Source organism: Sapajus apella, unplaced genomic scaffold, assembly GCF_009761245.1.
Source record: "Sapajus apella isolate SASKATOON/1434 unplaced genomic scaffold, GSC_monkey_1.0 scaffold114, whole genome shotgun sequence".
Lineage (NCBI taxonomy): Eukaryota > Metazoa > Chordata > Mammalia > Primates > Cebidae > Sapajus > Sapajus apella.
This window is the reverse complement of record NW_022437054.1, coordinates 4,936,246-4,955,840: the sequence shown is the minus strand read 5'-3', so window position 1 is coordinate 4,955,840 and position 19,595 is coordinate 4,936,246. Positions and strand designations below refer to the sequence as shown.

At 49.7% G+C, this 19,595-nt stretch overlaps 2 protein-coding genes across 2 annotated transcripts in view; one reads left to right on the top strand and one right to left on the bottom strand.

Moving 5' to 3' along the window:
- Window positions 1–19,595, bottom strand: part of EEF1AKMT1 (EEF1A lysine methyltransferase 1) — a 150,161-nt gene that overhangs the window by 8,417 nt on the left and 122,149 nt on the right. The gene's annotated exons all lie outside the window — the stretch shown is intronic.
- IL17D (interleukin 17D) overlaps window positions 5,685–19,595 on the top strand; it is a 21,699-nt gene continuing 7,788 nt past the window's right edge. The window contains exon 1 of the mRNA XM_032260133.1: window positions 5,685–6,236. Coding sequence (XP_032116024.1) covers window positions 5,947–6,236 — 290 coding nt within the window. The 5' untranslated portion in view covers window positions 5,685–5,946. The remainder of the gene's footprint in view (window positions 6,237–19,595) is intronic.

Below are 19,595 nucleotides of genomic sequence, written 5' to 3'. Positions count from 1 at the left end.
GAGGGGGAGGGGAAGGGGAGGAGAGGGGGTAGGGGTAGGGGTGGAGACTGGAGGGGAGGGGAAGAAGGAAGACTGAAGAGACATGTCAAGAAAATGCAATGCATGGCCGGGCGCGGTGGCTCAAGCCTGTAATCCCAGCACTTTGGGAGGCCGAGGCGGGTGGATCATGAGGTCAAGAGATCGAGACCATCCTCGTCAACATGATGAAACCCCGTCTCTACTAAAAATACAAAAAATCAGCTGGGCATGGTGGTACATGCCTGTAATCCCAGCTACTCAGGAGGCTGAGGCAGGAGAATTGCCTGAACCCGGGAGGCGGAGGTTGCGGTGAGCCGAGATCGTGCCATTGCACTCCGGCCTGGGTAACAAGAGCGAAACTCCGTCTCAAAAAAAAAAAAAAACGCAATGCATGATCCTTGATGAGATCCGGGACTGGGGAATTTTGCTTTAAAGGACCTCATAGAGACAGCTGGTGAAATGGGAATAGGAATGTACAGATGCTCCTCAACTTATGATAGAGCTGTGTCCTGATAAAACCCATTATTAAAAGTATTACAAGTTGAAAATGCATTTACTACCCTGATATACTGGTCACAAAGATGAAAAATCATAACTCAAACTATCATTAAATCCAGATGCTCCTCGACTTACCACAGGGTAGGATTTAACAATAAGGTAAGTCCTAATAAGCTCATCACAAAGCTGAAGAATCATAGTTGAACAATCCTAAGCTGAACACCATCTATATAAGTATCTGTAAAATGTCTCCATTTTTAGAATTGCACTATGGTTCCATAAGTGAATGTCTTCTTTCCTGAGAGATACACACTGAGGTGTTGTGACACAAAGGGTCCTGATATCTGCAACTCAGTGGCTCAGAGGTTCAGAAGAAAGCACACTGAAAAAGCAATGAGGAGAAATGTTAGCAAAGTGGAACTGAGTGAAGCGTATGTGCAGTTCCTTTCTACTCTTCTTACAACTTTTCTGTAAGTCTGAAATTATTTCAAAATAAAAGTTTGTTTTTATTATTTTAAGCGAATGTAGCTGGGCATGGACTTGGGAGGCTGAGGCAGGATGATGGCTTGAGTCCAGGAGCCAGAGGTTACCGCGGGCTGTGATGATTAGTTATTATTTATCTATGTATTTATTTTCAGAGACAGTTACACCGCACTCCAGCCTGGATGACAGAGCAAGACCCCGTGTCTAAAAATAATAAATAAAAATAAAAAAGTGAATCGAGGACAAAACATAATGATAAAAAACGCTCGATTAATCCAAAGAAAGGCAGGCAAAGGAGAAGTGAAGGAGTAAAGAGCAGATGAACAAAAAGAAAACAGGCAGCAAGATAGGACTTGAACCCAATTACATTCGTGATTACATTGCATTAGTAATTATAAAAAGCAAACAGTTATATTCATAATTAGTAAGTGCTAGTTATGTTAATACAGCAAATGTAAATAAATACTCCAATTAAGTGACAAAGATTATCAGACTATTAAACAAGACTCAACTATATGTTACTTACAAGTGACACATTTTAAATGCAGTCCTGCACCACACAGTATCATTTCAGTCAACAGACGACATGTATGATGGTGTCCCATAAGATTATAATACATTCTAACTGTACCTTTTCGATGTTTACATAACACAAGAACTGTTGTGTTACAATCGCCTATAGTATGCATTACAGTAACGTGTCATACACGTTTGTAGCCTAAACAACACACCAAAGACCGCAGTTGTAGTCAACACTCGGTTTAAGTACAATCCAGGGTGTTCACACAGCAATGAAATCACCTTACATTTCTCAGAATGTGTCCCTGTTGGTAAGTGACATGTGACTATCTAAAGGCATAGATAGGTTGAAAACGAAACAATAGAAAAAGAATGCTAATCAAGGCTGGGTGTAGTGGCTATAATCCCAGCACCTGAGGTCAGGAGTTCGAGATGAGCTTGGCCAACATGGTGAAACCCCGTCTCTACTAAAAATTCAAAAGTTAGCTGGGCATGGGGGCACGTGTCTGTAATCCCAGCTCCCCGAGAGGCAGAGGCAGGAGAATTGCTTTAACCCGGGAGGTGGAGGTTGCAGTGAGCCAAGATCAGGCCACTGCATTCCAGCCTGGGCATCTTTAAGAGTGAAACTTTGTCTCAAAAATAAAATAAAAATTCAGAACGCTTGCTGTAAAGGGGTGTCGAGTGGGACTTGGGGTCAAGAAAGGGTTTATCAAATGCATCAGGAAAGAAGGCGGGAGACATCAGACTGGGTGCGAGTAAGCGAGTGCATTTGGCGGTTGGAAGAAAAGTAAAGGCTCTCACCTGTGTCTGCGGAAGGTGGGAGGAAGGAAAGGGGCAGCAGACTTGAGGAGAGAGAATATGTAGATCAGTGATACTGCAAGAAGACCATAGTTGCAGAGGGGTAATAGGATACTTATGTTGAATGTTAATCTAAGACTGTGGTCATAAATCAGTACTGAGTCTACTCAGCTCAGTTGTATGCTTTTTTTTTTTTTTTGAGACAGAGTCTCGCTCTGTTGCCCAAGCTGGAGTGCAGTGGCGTGCTCTCCACTCACTGCAACCTCCCTCTTCCGAGTTGAAGCAATTCCCCTGCCTCAGCCTCCTAAGTAGCTGGGACTACAGGCATGCACCACCATGCCTGGCTAATTTTTTCTATTTTAGTAGAGACAGGGTTTCACCATTTTGTCCACGCTGGTCTCAAACTCCTGACCTCAGGCGATCCACCCAACTCAGTTTCCCAAAGTGCTAGGATTACAGGCATGAGCCATTGCGCCCAGCCCAGTTGTATGATTTTTAAGAGTTGAGATGGGATTCTAGGCAAGTACCTCCAAGAGAAAAAGAAGAAAGGGATTAAGTAAGGGTGTTTACATGGGTGTGGTGACAGTGTTGAACTGTGAAATCTAAACTAGATAAGAAAGGAGATAAGGACTCGAGTGGAATCGTTAGTGGGAAGTGGGAGAAGGCTGGATGGCGGCAGAGAACCGCAGGAGTGGGCGAAAATAGAAGGTGCGCATGTCAGGGAATAGGGTACTTGAAATCAGATGTTTGGATGCGTTGCAGTTATTGGTGATGATGAAACCTTAGAGATGACCATATGACCTGACAGCTGAGAAGAGTTGGGAAATAAAGACAATTGAACTAACGTAGTCACTTGGAAATCAGTGTGTTAAATGTCTGTGCAGGTTAAGGTGTCAGGATTGATCAGCAGGAACAGCGGTAACTCCAGGTGCTAAAATCAGTGAATCAAGGGAGTGACCAGGAGGGTGACAGCAGTGAGGAGCGCCATCAGCAGGAGCACCCAGGCGGGTAGCTCTTTAAGGGAGAGAAAGAAGTTTGGGTAGATATGAACATCAGTAACCCAAGAAGATTAGTATGGAAGTAGCCAACCACACACCGGCTTTTGGAGTTACGGTGCCTAAGGATGATTTAAAAGATGTTCCCCAGCAGCTTGGCCCACGCTAAGCAGTCTTGCAGCCGTGCTGGTATTGGGGGTGCGGAGTAAACCAGGGAATGAGAGCAGGACTGGAGAGGCTTCCAACTGAGCCTTCGTGACCACACAGCTGATGTGCCAGGTTTAAGGGAACACGATGCACCTGCTTTTGAGTATTTTGTTCCCTTTATTTCCACTTGTCTTAGGTTTGAACTTATGAACATGCTTATTTTGCATCTTCATAGACATGTTGAAATTTGAGGGGCACTCATAAACATTTGCACTGATTTATAAAACTTTTTCTCAACTGATTAGTCTCACAAGGATGAACTTTGTTTTACCAAATGGGTGAGCATTTTTCAGTCATTTGTGATCTTTCACAAAATGAAAACTGCTGGAAAGTAAATATTTTCCTTCCCACTTCCAAGGTAATTCGGGGGCTGGGGGGCAGGAGAAGTTGCCATGCTAGCACACAGTGGAAAGGATTTTGTTGAATAATATGCAGAATTAAGCCTGGTACCACGTCACCTCATACAGGAACGGATGCTGAAATGAGACGGACTATTTCTACGAAGCTCTCATGATACTCGTAAAAGCCTTCACATTTCCTTTTTTCCAATAAAAATAAGCACTATTTGGGTACTGAAACCTTTATTCCCATTTTACTGGAAAGGAAACAAAGAACATGAACAATTTACTAGTCAGAAAAACAGTGTTTTATAACCCAAAACAAATATTTGCCAAGAGCTGTAAATTGCTTAAATCGCTTAAACCGGAGATTTCAGTGAGATTTTCAGCAGTAACTAGATTACTAAGCTCCTTAGTTATAGAACATTCAAGGCCTAGAAAAGTATTTTTCCTACAAAGCATAACTGAAAGGTAGTTTAACTAATGGTTTACAATTCAGTCAAATACCAAAGCTGCAAACCATTTGGGGAGTCATCAATTACATATTTTGTACACTTTCAAAAAGCTTACAGCTGGGATGGGTTGTTTATTTTCAAAGCATGACTGCTTTAAAATCATATTCATTAGCCTGCCACCTAGGAAGCATTAAGCATTTACTTGCAGCATGAACAAGCAAGCAAGTTGTCTTGTGTTATGAAGTATAATATAGTTCTTCATTTAGTTTCTTCATTCGCAGACTACCAGGCTCATTTCACGCCTGCACTTAGAACTGAGTTTTCAGGGAGTAGGAACTCTCCAACATCGTCATCAGAGATACCCAAGAACAGCCATGAAAGGGACAGTCGGGGAAGTATTCAGTGCTTTGTTGTAGACTTGTTGGATAGAGGCACAGGATCATTTTCACGTTGTTGAGGAGAAAGGAGAAGCAGCCTCCTCCCACCTTATTAAAAATAGAGATTTTTTAAATTTCCTCGAAGTACGGAATCTCAAAAGAGGTAGCTCTAAGGAGAATCCCTCTGGGTCTGAGTGCATCCTCTCGCAGGGGCCTGTTCCACTCTTGGACTGCTTTCCTAGAGAAATCTCTCTGAGCCAAAATCGGCCTCCCCCAACTCCATCCTGTCGGCCCCAGTTTTCTGCTCGGAGACTTCCAGGCCAGTCCCCACTCCTCCTTCAGCCAGTCGGGCCCGCACCCGCGCCCGGCAGGGCCAGCCCTCTCCTCCTCCCGCGCGGCGCAGCACAGGCCTGGAGCGCGCGGCCCCAGGCCCTCCGACCCCCGCGGCCCGCCGCATACTCGCGGCTGGGGGCCCCCGTTTGCGTGGCCCTCCAGTTACTCCACTAAAGAGCCGCCGCGTCGCCCCATCTCGGCGCGAATCTAAAAGCGTTTTCGGGAAAGAAGATGCTGGGGGCCCTGGTGAGTACACTGCACAAGTGACAAAATGTTTTCAGCTCCTGGAGGCGAAGGGTGCAGAGCCGCTCTGTGTCATGAGCCCGGGCGGCGACCTCGCGCAGTCAGCTCCTCTGTCCGCGTCCCCCGGTACGAGGAAAGGCCACAGGGGGCTTCTCTCCGAAAGCGGGTCCCGGACCCCGCGCGGGCTGGCGGGGGCGGGCGGATGACGAGGCGCGGGGGCGTGGATGGGTCTGCGAGGCGGCGGGTCCGGGCGTCTCAGGCTCCGAGGCTCCCTCGCTGGCGGCGGCGCGAGGATGGCGCGCCCAGGGGTGAGGGCGCGGCGGGTCACAGGCACTCGCAGCCTGCGGCGCAGCAGCCCGGCAGGCACACGCACACGTGCACGCGCGCCCCGCACCAGCCCCCCGCGCGGTCCCCGGCTCGGGGAGGCGGTGGCGGTGGGGGCCGGGGGCGCGCGGGCCGGCGCCGGGCAGGGCCCCGGGGACCCCGCGGGCGGCGGGCAGGCGGGGAAGGCGCTCGAGGGCCAGCCCGCGCGGCTCCCATCCTCCGGGCCGGCCTCCGGCTCTGCGGGGCGAGGGGAGGCGCCCGCGGGTTCCGGGCGCCGCGGGCGGGACACGGGCGCGGGGCGCAGGCGGGCTCCTCCGGCGCGCGCGGGCGCTGAGCGTGGCCTGTCCCGCAGGTCTGGATGCTGGTGGCCGGCTTCCTGCTGGTGCTGCCGCCGGGCTGGGCCGCGGGCGCCCCGAGGGCGGGCAGGCGCCCGGCGCGGCCGCGGGGCTGCGCTGACCGGCCCGAGGAGCTCCTGGAGCAGCTGTACGGGCGCCTGGCGGCTGGCGTGCTCAGCGCCTTCCACCACGCGCTGCAGCTGGGGCCGCGCGAGCAGGCGCGCAACGCGAGCTGCCCGGCAGGGGGCAGATCCGCCGACCGCCGCTTCCGGCCGCCCACCAACCTGCGCAGCGTGTCTCCCTGGGCCTACAGGTGAGCGGCGGGCGCGTCCGGGCGGGGCCGGGCAGGTGGGGCGGGTGGAGTGGGGCTGGGCAGAGGCGGGGCTGCGGGGGGCGACGCGGAGGGGGCGTGGCACGCGGGCGGGGCGGGGCGAGACGGGGTAGGGTGGGGTGGGGTGGGGTGGGGTGGGGTGCGGGAGGCGCTGCGGTGGGGCGGGGAGGGGAGGGGCAGTTGGAGCGCCAGGGGCCAACTCCTAAACCGCGAAGGCCCACCCACCACCTCCCTTGAAAGAGTCCTGCTTCCCCTCTTTACCCTTCAGTATTTCCTTTGCAACACGGATCTGTTGAGCACCTCATCTCCGCCAGGTTGGATGGGTCCACAAGGTACTAGCCAGGGACCCTGTGATGTGGACCATGCTGTGTACAGGGGGCCCAGGGAGGTGCTGCTGGAGGTGCGCGGTACTGTCCACGTATTTCCTGAGTGATCCTGCAGTCCGGAGGTTGCTGCAGCGGAGCCCTGGGAAGCGCCCTCTGAGCCCCTCTAGCTCAATAGCCTAAGGGAGGAGTGGGGATAATTGGGAAAGAAACCACACCACCCGGCAGAGCATGTTATGACATGAACAGTTTCAAGAGTGTTTTGGCCTGGAACGGAGGTCATTTCAGAAGAAAGGGACAGCCTGCAAAAGGGGAAGGCTGGAGAAGTTGGGGGCGTGCAGGCAGGGTGCAGCTACAGTGTGCTCAGCAGGCTCCTGTCACCGTCCCCCCTCTAGCTGGAGCAGGAGGAGCTGCCCTAGGGGGTGAGACCACACAGGGCTACAGAGGTCGAGAAAGGCTTCGTGTAAGAGCTGAGTCTCGAAGGAGGAGAGCAAGTCGCCTGCAAAGGCAGTACTGAGGGAAGGGACAGCTGATGGCAAGCGGGTACAAAGCGCTTGGAAACTGGGGAGAGCCACGAGCCGGGCGGGGGCTGGCGGCAGAGGCGAGGTGTTTGTCTGTGGGGTGGGCGTCGATGTCAGGCTGGAGCCAGGCGTCGGAGCTGGGTCCCGGCTTTGTCAGCAGGGTGCAGCTTGGCACTCATGCCTGGAATCCCAGCACTTTGGGAGGCCGAGGCAGGAGGATTGAAGTCCAGGATTTCGGGACCAGCCTGGGAAACAGCGAAACCCCGTTTCTACAAACAATTGTTCAAGATTAGCCAAGTGTGGTGGCTGGTGCCTGTGCTCCGCGCTACTCCAGTGGCTGAAGTGGGAGGACTGGTTGGGCCCAGGAGGTTCAGGCTGCAGTGAGCTGCGATGGCGCCACTGCCTTCCAAGCTGGGTGACAGAGCAAGAAAGACCCTGTCTCTAAAATAAAAATTAAAGACAAAGCAAAAAAAAAAAAAAAATGCTTGACACTTACGATCAAAGAAGCCATCCAGCCGCCCTGGTTTAGGAAGGTGTCCCATGGGGCATGGCCTGGACTGTGTGCTGCAACGCTTCCATCCAAAGGACCTAGGGCTTCACTCAGGCAGCATGGTGGGAAGCGGAGATTAGCATTACCGTGAACGATGCTTGCTAAAGAAGAGGGGTGCTGTGAGGAGTCAGGGGAAATGTGCTGCCTTTGTCTAAAACACATCTGGGCTTCCCTGGAGCCTCCACCTGCTGGCTGCTGGGTAGGGGGATTTCCACCTACTCAACAACACTCAAGACTCCTAGCCAAATTTTAGGGCCTCTTGCTGCCTGGCTACTCTGCAGAGGACCAAGCTCACTGTGGCGGAGCCTCCTCAGAGCCCCTGCACAAGGGGATGTCGGGTGGGAGCCCTCCCACCCTTCTCACTCCTGTCCAGCTGGAGCCCGCAGGGCACACACGTGGTGCCATTCATTCTGGTGACTTGGTGCTCTTGCCTTTCCTCTCTCTTCCCTCCATTTCCAGGACCCAAAGGGATGGGCTACGGCATTCTTCTTTCTCCAGCCTCGTGTTATGCATCCGATATGCCAAATAGGATTAAAGCCACGTGGGGAATCTCTCAGAGCCAGAGCCTAGCTTCTCTGGACACAAGCTGCTGGCCCTGCATCTTCCTATATTAGACTGGAGCTCTCAGGCAAACCCATGCCCGCCCACAGGCTGGACCGAGGGCCTAAGAGTAGCACATGGCCTCCTGAAGGCATGGGCCGATGTTTCTGGCTTGGGTTGTTGATGATATTTGAGCAAAATAGGAAAATCGACTTAGGAACAAGTGCTATGGGAGGAAATCATGGCTTTAGTATCAAGCCTGTTGAGTTTTGCCTGAAAGGCTTACAGGTGACGACAACTGAGCAGAGCTCAGGAAGCAGAGCAGAGCTGGGGACACATTGAGAGTTAGCAGCCCTGGCGTTCTGCGTGTGGGAAGTCAAATTCAGTTGCCCTTGGTACAGATGTGTCACCCCAGGCAGGATCCGGGAACAGAGGGAGGTTATGGATGACAATGACGCACAGGTTTGGGGAGCATGGTCTGGGACACCCGAATCAGCCCATGTGTGGAGCCTCAGTGCTGGGTGGTCCCAGGAGCAGGAGTGACAGCTGCAGCAGGTGGCTGAAGGTGTCATGTGCATCATCTTTCATATTATTTAGCAACAGTGATGAGATCACTCTCCATGGGTAAATGGAGGTGGGTGGCTTATATTTGCTGAAGGAAAGAGTCTTCAGGGGATGGCTGCTGGGCTGGGACTCCAGACTGCCGACTGCCACAGCTGCTCCTGCCTTTTCCTGCCAGGAGAGCCCTCTCCGCCCTCCTCCCTGTGATCACCTCTCACCATCTCCTGGGTTATTGGGAAGATTAGAAAAAGCGAGACCCAGCCGGGCCCAGTGGCTCACACCTGTAAATCCCAGCTACTCAGGCGGCCAAGGCAGGAGGATCACTTGAGCTCAGGAGTTTGAGACCAGCCTGGGCAACATAGTGAGACCCCTTCACTACAAAACAATTATCAATGAGTCGGGTGCAGTGGCTCACGACTGTAATCCTAGCACTTTGGGAGGCCGAGGCGGTGGATTGCCTGAGCTCAGGAGTTTGAGACCAGCCTGAGCAACACGGTGAAACCCCATCTCTAATAAAATACAAAAAAAAAAAAAAATAGTAGGGCATGGTGGTATGCACCTGTACTCCCAGCTACTTGGGAGGCTGAGGCAGGAAAATCGCTTGAACCTGGGAAGTGGAGGTGACAGTGAGCCAAGATCGCCCCCCTACACTCCAGCCTGGGTGACAGAGTGAGACTCCATCTCAAAAAACAAAAAAATAAAAATAATTAGCCAGGTGTGGTTGTGTTTGCCTGTGGTCCCAGCCACTTGGGAAATGTGAGCCGGGGATGCTCTAGTGAGGACTGTGCCACTGCGCTCCGGCCTGGGCGACAGCCTGAGAAGAGGAAAAGTGAGCCCATGCGAGTGAGAGTCTACTAAAAGGTGTTGTGGAGGGACACGCTTTTTTTCTTCTTTGTGAGACAGAATCTTGCTGTGCCACCCCGGCTGGAGTGCAGTGACACAAACACAACTGACTGCATGCAGCCTTGACCTCCTGGGCTCAAGTGACCCTCCCGACCCAGCCTCTCATAGTGCTGGGACGCTGGGATTACAGGCATGAGCCATAGTGCCAGGCCAGGCCTTGTTCCTTGGTGGAGTGTCTGAGGGTGGGGGCTGGGGGGAGGAGTTCCCACCTGCAGGCTGGGCACAGGGTCAGGTGGGCTTTCTTTCCCTCCTTTCCTCCCTCCCTTCTTTCTTTCTTTCTCTCTCTCTTTCTTTGTGTTTTTCTTTCTTTCTTTTTCTTCTTTCCTTTCTTTTCTTCTTCCCTCTTTCTCTTCTTTCCCTTCTTTTGAGACAGGGTCTTACTCTGTCACCAAGACTGGAGTGCAGTGGCGTGATCTCAGCTCACTGCAACCTCCACCTCCCGGTTTCAAGTGATTCTCCTGTCTCAGCCTCCAGAGTAGCTGGGATTATAAAGCCATGCCACCACACCTGGCTAATTTGTGTATTTTTAGTAGAGACGAGGTTTCGCCATGTTGGCCAGGCTGGTCTCGTACTCCTGGTCTCCTGAGTTGCTGGGATGACAGGCCTGAGCTGCTGCACTCAGCCTCAGGGTGGTGTTTCTGAAGGCTCAGCAGTCAGAGAGAATGCCGACAAAGACGGATGGGGAGATGGACTGAACGTCAGGAGTACTGACGGGCACAGCAAGGATCACTTTAGGAGGATCAGTTTTAAACCAGGCATGTGGAAGGTGGCGTTCCATACAGATGGAATGGAGACATGGTCATTCAGTAGATGGTGTTGGGACAGCCTGGGCCTCCTTCCCTCCTCTGTGAAAATGAATTCCAGATGAATCAAAGATTTAAATGTAAAAAATGAAACCACAAAAGCAGAGGAAAACACAAGCAATTATATTTATAATCCTGGAGTGGAGGAGGCCCCTATTTAGCTGCACAGTCCCCAAAAGTCATAAAAGACAAGGTTGAGAAATGAAGTTACATAATGATGCACCGTTTCTTCTTGGCAAAGCAAAATGAGAAAATACAGAGGGCAAACTGGGAAAGAATGTTTGCAACCCAAGTCACAAAGAGCTCATTCCTAAAGAGCGCCCACAAATCAGGAAGAAAAGGACCAGTGACGTCGTGGAAAGATGAGCAAAGTTCGGACTGTTCCCAGGAAAGGAAGGTCAGATGACTCAATCGCACGACACAGGAAGCAGCGCTGGCTTCAGGCATCAGCGAAGTGCATGTGGAGACTATACTGAGAAGCCCTTTTTTTCCCCTGGCACCCAGCAGGCTACATTGGCGAGGTGGTGAAGGAAAGGCATTCTCATCCAAGTCCAGGGGGATGAATCGGCACAACTTTTATGGAGGGCAATTTGGCGTTAAATATCGAGATTTTAAATTCACACACCTTTGACTTAGCATTTCCCCTTTAGACACACTTGCCCGTGTGCCAAATGATATGTGTACAAGGATATGTGTTCATTGCTGTACTAGCAAGAGAGGGGAAGCTACCTAAACACCCACCAATAAGCACGGAGTTAGATGTTATATACTACAAGGAAGAATGAGGCAGCTCTAAAAGTCATAACTGGATCAATCAAGCGCCAGAAAAAAGCGGGGAAAGGTGTATATAGCATGCTGCTGTTCCCTTTTACTTTTTCTTTTTTTCTTTTTGAGACGGAGTTTCACTCTTGTTGCCCAGGCTAGAGTGTAATGGTGAGATCTCGGCTCACTGTGGCCTCCGCCTCCTGGGTTCAAGTAATTCTCCTGCTTCAGCCTCCCGAATAGCTGGGATTACAGGCACTTGCCACCATATCTGGCTAATCTTGTATTTTTAGTAGGGACGGGGTTTCTCCATGTTGGTCAGGCTGATCTTGAACCCCTGACCTCAGGTGATCCGCCCGCCTCGGCCTCCCGAAGTCCTGGGATTACAGGCGTGAGCACCGCGCCCGGCCACATGCTGCCATTTCTATGTTAAAAGGGAAAAGAGGACATAACATGTATACAAGATAAATTCTGTTTTAAATGCCTACATATGTGTACACACACAGGCATCCTTAAAACGTGGGTATCATGGTGCCTCTTATGAGGGGCTCTGAAGGCGACCTACTTTTTACTATTGTATTTTTTAAACTTTCTGCCATGTGCACATATTCCTTATTTCAAAGACATGTTAATTTTTTTTTTTTTTTTGGAGACAGTCTCGCTCTGTCACCAGGAGCCAAGCTGGAGTGCAGTGGCATGATTTTGGCTCACTGCAAACTCCGACTCCTGAGTAGCTGGGACTACAGGTGTACGCCACCGCTCAGCCAATTTTTGTATTTTAGTAGAGATGGGGTTTGACCAAGTTAGCCAGGATGGTCTCGATCTCTTGACCTTGTGATCCGCCCACTTCAGCCTCCCAAAGTGTTGGGATTACAGGCGTGAGCCACCACGCCTGGCTAGACATGTAAATTTTTAAGTTGAGAGCAGAAAGGGAAATTCTCCAACAATGAGGAAAAAACAGATACTGAGAAAATGAAGCTTCAGCACAAATGACAACCTGGGACATACCAAGGGCATTGGTCGAAGGGCACAATTTGCGCTTTTTTTTTTTTTTTTTTTTTTTTTTTTTTTTTTTTTTTTTTTTGAGATAGAGTTTCGCTCGTTACTGAGGCAGGCTGGAGTGCAATGGCGCGATTTCAGCTCACCGCAACCTCCGCCTCCTGGGTTCAGGCAATTCTCCTGCCTCAGCCTCCCGAGTAGCTGGGACTACAGGCGCACACCACCACGCCCAGCTAATTTTTGTATATTTAGTAGAGACAGGGTTTCACCATGTTGACCAGGATGGTCTCGATCTCTTGACCTCGTGATCCACCCGCCTCGGCCTCCCAAAGTGCTGGGATTACAGGCGTGAGCCACCGAGCCTGGCCACCATTTGCTCTTAAAGGCTGTGGGGCTTCCTGAAGAGGCACCACAGGCATCTGGATGGTTTTTCAGAGCCCCTGCTACTCCACAGCTGGTTTGTGCTCCTGGTTTGGAGCCAGGCCTAGAGAGATGAGGACATTGGCCCCAGGTGACAGACAGGAAATAGTGGAGCCGGGAGCTCATCCTGGACCTGTCATGTTCCGTCTAGCCCACGCCTCACCTGGTGAGCTGTTAGAAAAGAGCATTCAGCTTTCAGAGTACACAAATATTTTTTCATTTACTTTGTGGCATAATGTTTGTTTCTCTTTAGTTTTAAAAATGAAAATGCCAAAAATAAAGTCAATTGGATTGCTCAGTAAGTTTTTAAAAGTCAAATTGATATATTAAGAAATACGTTGTAAGAACACTGAGGTTAAAAACACACACACACACACACACACTGAGGTTTATTAGAGTTTAAGATATACATCACTCATTTATGATGAAACCCCAAAAACAAACACCTACCAGTACAGTACTCTAAATATTTTTTAACGAGTTATGTTTTCCAATTTTTGGTAGTCATCTAAAGATAACTTTTCTCTATGTTATGAGTAATGCACAATAATTTATTTTTAGGCTTTATTTGTTACTTTTTTCTTTAACTATTTTCCTCTAGACAATTTAAGAGACTACACCTAAATTTATTTTATAGTAAACAACTCTGTGGATAGCTGTAGTCAGGAGGAAATCAGAGAAACGGGACCAGGACTGTCCTAGCCTGTTTTCTGTTGCTATCACAGATACCACAGATGAGGTAATTTATAGAGTACAAGTTGGTGTGGCCCAGTGGCTCACACCTGTAATCCCAGCACTTTGGGAGGCCGAGGTGGGTGGATCACGTGAGGTCAGGAGTTCGAGACCAGCCTGACCAACATGGTGAAACCTTGTCTCTACTAAAAGTTCAAAATTAGCCGAGCTTGGTGGCACACGCCAGTAATCTCAGCTACTCAGGAGGCTGAGGCAGGAGAATCGCTTGACCCCAGGAGGTGGAGATTGCAGTGAGCCAAGATCACCCTATTGCACTCCAGCCTGGGCGACAAGAGCAAAATTCCAACTCAAAAAAAAAAAAAAGAGTACAAATTTATTCTGCTCATGGCCTGGAGGCTGGAAAGCCCGAGTGTGGTGCTGGCTTCTGGTAAGAGTCCTCCCACGCTGGAAGGTGGAAGCAAGTGGACGAGACAGAGAGGGAAGGGTGGAACTCATCCTTTTACCAGGAACCCCTCCCAGGATGGCAGAGCCCTCCTGACCAATCACCTCTTCAAGGCCCCGCCTCCCACAGAGTTACCATGACAACTGAATTCTTCACACGTGAACTGTTGCGGGGACACAGTCAAACTGCAGCAGGGAGTAAAGCGAGTAGGGAGAACAGGGGATGGGAGGTCAAGTGACTTTCAAATAGACACAGTAGGTCACTAATGGCATTTGAAGAGACCCTCCCCAGCAGTCCAGTGCAGGTACAATGCAGGCACCCCGGCCGAAGGCAGCTGATGTTTTCCTGTGGAGAACCCGAGTTACCAGAACTTTCAGCAGTTGACATTTGAGAAGAGGGTAAATCAGAAGAAAATAAATTCCCTTCAGGGATTTCATTTGAAAAGCGCCACCTTGGGATACAGACGTGTAAAGCCAGGGACTGGAAGTCACCTGAACGCCTCCTGATAGGCAGCTAGTCAGATGAAATACTAAACAGCTGTGAAGATGGGTGGCTCTCCGTGGACCTAAGGACATCCCCTACTTACTAAATGTGCCCTAGTTCGGCTTCCAGTTACCTGGGGCAGTTGAGCGATGGCCCATTCACTGCGACCCTCATGCTCTGGTAAGTCCATCATCTGGTATTGGGCAGTGCTGTGTTTTAGCAATGTTGTCATCAGGAAAGGCTGGATTTATTAAAAGGATATTTTTACTTACCCCTCCTGTAATCCTTATATGTAGCTGACCCAAGCCTCCTGTTTCCATGTGGGTTCTCCATTAATCCATTTGACCGATATTGAAACCCGGGGTCACATTCATTCATCAAATATTGACTGGGGGCTGGTGGGCAGGCCCCTGGAGTACAGCTGGGACTCACAGACCCTGACACTTTCCCTACGGTCACAAGGTACTGTTGGCATCACTTTCTCTCCATCAAATCTTTTTAAAAAAAATTTATCAAAGGAGTTATAACAGAGAAAGCTAGAGAGGTGAGGAGTATAATGTCAGAGAAAGTTATCCTCACTACAGCTATCCTTCTTTTTAAGAATCCCATTTATCCTCTACCCCTTTAACAAGCCCACGTCTCTCTTTTATGCCCTTTCAAGTGTGTGTGCGAAGCTAAAAGCAAACCCCACCTGCAGGCTGAGGCCGCGCCCCCCGCCGTGGCCGACAGGGGGCAGCACGGCGCCAGCGTCCTCGCCGGACGCTGCCCTGGGCCGGCCCCCCAGCGTGGTCTCTGGAATTTGGGGACGGGGTTGGTTTTCTTTCTTCCCTTTTCTTTTCTTTTTCTTTTTATGTTATTTCTGTCTCTCCCCCTCCTTCTCCCTCTCATCATTTTCTCCCTCTCCCTCTCTCTCTTCTCTTTCTCTTTTTCTTTCCTTCATCTCTTTATTTCTTTCTCTGGAATTTGGGGACTGGAGGTGCATTTCTTCTATTTTTTCTTTCTTTCTCCTTCCTTGCCTGCCTTTTTCTCTCTTTCTTTTTTAATAACATTTTCCTTGGGTCCCTGCTTCCAAACTATGGGTTATTTTCTAATGTCTTAAAGCAAACTAAGCCTCGTCTTCAGGGAGGATCTGCACACAGCACATGAGCACAGGTGCAGTGACCTTTCACGCCATCCTCTAATGATAACGCTTTGTTGACAAAACGGGGGTGTTAGAGAAAGGGACAGGAAGAAAAAAGGAGAGAGGGCTCGGCTGCCTGGCTGGGAAGGTGCCAGTCACAGCCTGTGAGAGGGCTGGTGGAGCACTGTTCATCCTCATTCATTCTCGGAGGAAAACAGACACTCGTTGTTTAAAGCAGCTTATTTAAGAAAGGTTGGTGTTTCCCCTTAAAATGTTTGTATGGATAAATGACCTTGAATTGGCCAAGGTATGGCACAGAACTCGCTACTCCCCCCTTGCCCCAGTTTCTTAAAATACAGCAGGCTCTACTGCACTTATCACTGTTTCACGGGGTAAAAATAAAAGCATTGTCAGGGGCATTGTCATGGGATTAAAGTCTCTCGGTCTGAAAATAGGTATGTTCGTATTGCTTTGATAGCTATTTTCCCCTTACTGCCTGGGTTTTCCTTTAGCATTCTTAGAGTAACCAGGGATGATGATAATATTTCATTCCATCAGCACCTCTTGCAATGCTCCTCACCTGAATAATGCATGTGTCCTAATGCCAACAGAATGATTTGGGCAAGTTCAAGAAGTTCTGCACATGGTGTGCAGTGAAATTCCTTATGGTGCCTCTCCTCCAGAGGCGACACATGAAAAACTGGCAATGAGCACACCGCTCGCTAAATTCATAAGAGGCCAAAGAGAAAAGAATCCCAGAGCTCTTCTGGAATTAAAGAGTCGAGGCTAATATTGTGATAGTGACTATTCCTCATAACCAGGGTTGTGGCAACAACTGACTCACTGGGTGTCCTGGTGGGATGACTCCCTGCTTGGTGTACACAGGCTTATGCCCCAAGGACGGACACTTCAAAGATGGCTCTGAACCCAGATTCTGCAGCTTCCCCCGGGCGGATAGTTAAGCCACCTCCTGGGCATGAGTCGTGTTTTTCCTTTGAAGAAGAGATGCTTCCCAGCTGCACTGAATGTGTGGCATTTGCCATGACAGAAGAACGAAACCCTTCAAGAAATCTGAGTTCTCACTCTCATTTCTTTTTCTCTTTCCCTCTATAAAACTTTTGTTTTTTTCTGAATTATCTTCCAAATTCTTTTCCAAAGCATTCATCTTTCTCTCCTCTTCCCCTACCTCCCAGATGAAGGACTTTCCCCGGAATAAATGGATTTCCTGGTTGTAGCTTCACCGCTTAACCAAGTACCTGACTGGTTGCTAAATGGCCACAAACCACGGCACCGCATCTGTTACTACCGTGTGGCTTAGGCAGCTCGGCTGTGTGGGGTACTGCCAGCCGCTAGGCTAACCCAGGAGAGCTGGAAGACTGGACAAGCCCCCTGCTCTGTCAGTGCCTCAGTTTCCCCATGAGTGAGAACAGAGAGTGGGCAGGCTAAGCTTTCTTGCTCCCAGTAGCCCTGAGCCAGCTCAGTTGGCAGAGGAGCAGGGTTCATTCTGGAGCCCTGACCTTGATGTTAAATTCAGGATTGCACCAAAGTCAACCTCACTCCCCAGATAGGGCAGGACTGACCGCTAGTTCTCCTTGGCCTGGGGAAGCCAGTGGGGATCAGTGGGCAGACCTCACTGCTATCCCAGGCTGATTTTTCCATGTCCTCTTTCATAAGAAATGCACAACTGATATTTTCTTGTAGGGGCCAGAAAAGCATTTTTCAGAGTTTCTTGGCAGCACGTATTGAAGATCTTTGGCTCCCTGGGGCCTTAGCGCATGCAAGGAGGGTGGAGCTGATGGGTCTGCTAGCCATAGCTTGGCAACAGGGGAGCTGTTTGTGGTCTCCAGTTACTGCCTGGCCGGCCAACAGAGCCCTACTATACCCAGCCCTGGCCTCACAGCCAGCCTGGCTTCACACAGTGCTTCCAACGTGGCGGCCCTGCCCCTTCCTTCCCCTGTGGTCTTATAACCGTTCCCTCTCCCAGCTGCTGGGCTTGTTCCAAAGGGAAAACGAGAGATCAAAAGGCAAACACAAACCTGTCTTCATGACTCGTTACTTCTCTTAAACATTTAGACCCACTGGTATACCTGGGCTGTCTATTAGAATTATCTGGGGGAGCTTTTAAAAACTACCAATCCCCAGCTCCACTTTAGAGCAACTGATTCAGAATCTCTGGGGGTGGGGGGACCCTGATAACTATTTTTTTTTTTTTTTTTTTGAGACGGAGTTTCACTCTTGTTACCCAGGCTGGAATGCAATGGCGCGATCTTGGCTCACCGCAACCTCCGCCTCCTAGGTTCAGGCAATTCTCCTGCCTCAACCTCCTGAGTAGCTGGGATTACAGGCACATGCCACCATGCCCAGCTAATGTTTTGTATTTTTAGTAGAGACGGGGTTTCACCACGTTGACCAGGATGGTCTCGATCTCTTGACCTCGTGATCCACCCGCCTCGGCCTCCCTAAGTGCTGGGATTACAGGCTTGAGCCACCGCGCCCGGCCGATAACTATTTTTCATAAGCTCATTTATGTGCCTCCAGGAAAGCCATCCCACTGGCAATACTGATTGCTTACTGGGTTAATAATGACCTTCCGTACTCATTGGAGGAAATGTAGAGAAAGTCCTGGGCTGGTACTGTCATGAAATTCACACCCACTTGGGAAAATGCCATCGTCCAATTGTTTGCCATCAGCTGCAAATTGATAGATCCACGGTTAGCCAATGGCTAGCTAGCCTTTGGCGATAGCACTTCTCTTGTTGACTGTGCAGCCAGAAATGGGTTTCTGCTGATTCATTTGAATCAGTGACTCCCCAGCTTAAATGAGTAAAACAGATCACTTGGACAGCGTGGAGAACTTCCAACTCCTTGGGTGTGGTGTTAAGTCTGAGAATTTGCATTTAACTTTTTTTTTTTTTGAGACAAGGTCTCACTCTGTCACCAGGCTGTAGTGCTGTGTCACGATCTTGGCTCACTGCAACCTCTGCCTCCTGGGTTCAAGCAATTCTTGTGCCTCAGCCTCCGGAGTAGCTGGGACTACAGGCGCACGGCACCATGCGCAGCTAATTTTTGTATTTTTAGTAGAGATGGGGTTTCACTATCTTGGCCAGGATGGTCTTGATGTCTTGACCTCATGATCCACCCACCTTGGCCTCCCAAAGTGCTGTGATTACAGGCATGAGCCACCGCGCCCAGCCTAAAATTTTTTTTTTTTTACTTAAAAGTTTTGAGCTATAGATATATCTATATATCTTTTTTTGTTTTTATTTTTTTGAGACAGTTACATTCTGTCACCTAGAGTGCAGTGGTGTGATCATGGCTCACTGCGGCACGATCTTGGCTCACTGCAACCTCCGCCTCCCAGGTTCAAGCGAACCTCCCACCTCAGCCTAAGGAGCTAAGACTACAGGCATGCACCACCACACCTGGCTAAATTTTATTCTTTCAAATATTTTTTGTAGAGATGGGGTCTCACTGTTGCCCAGGGTGGTCTTGAACTCCTGAGCTCAAGTGGCTCCCAAAGGGCTGGCATTACAGGCACGAGCCACCACGCCCTGCCAGAAGCTACATTTTTAACAAGAGTCCCATACAGGCTTCCTGCAGGTGGTCTGAAAACCGCATTTTGGAAATCTTGTTTATGCGGCCTTCTTATGTACTGCAAAGGTTAGTGTTTTTCAGAGGACTCTCAGCTCTTGGAGAGGGATGCTGCATGTCCCTCAGTGTCCCCAGAGGACAGCGGATGTCTTGGTATTACCATGGTTGTATAACATCTTGAGATCTGCTGGAGTGAGTCTGCCCCCTCATTCTTTTTCAAAATTGTCTTGAGTATTCTTGGCCTTTTTCTTGTCTCTCTATGAATTTTAGGATTAGCTTGCCAAGTTCTCAGATAAATCTTTCTGGGATTTGGTTAGAATTGCACTGACTTTATAGATTAATTGGAATTTTCCAAGACCTTAGAGACTGAATGTATTGCCAGTGTCTTTTCTAAGCGTAAAACATTGGTGAAAATGTCGTGTTATCAGTCCTGCCATCAGGACACTGGGGGAAGTGCTCATCAAATCCATCTCCTTCACTTTGCAGAGAACCAGACAAGGTGGAGTTCTCTGCCCAAGGTTACTGGGTGTTGACTAAGTTGGGCCACAGTTTTAGGTCCCAGACTCTTAATGACTCCATCCTCCCTTTTTTTTTTTTTTTTTTTTTGGAGATGGAGTCTTGCTCTGTTGC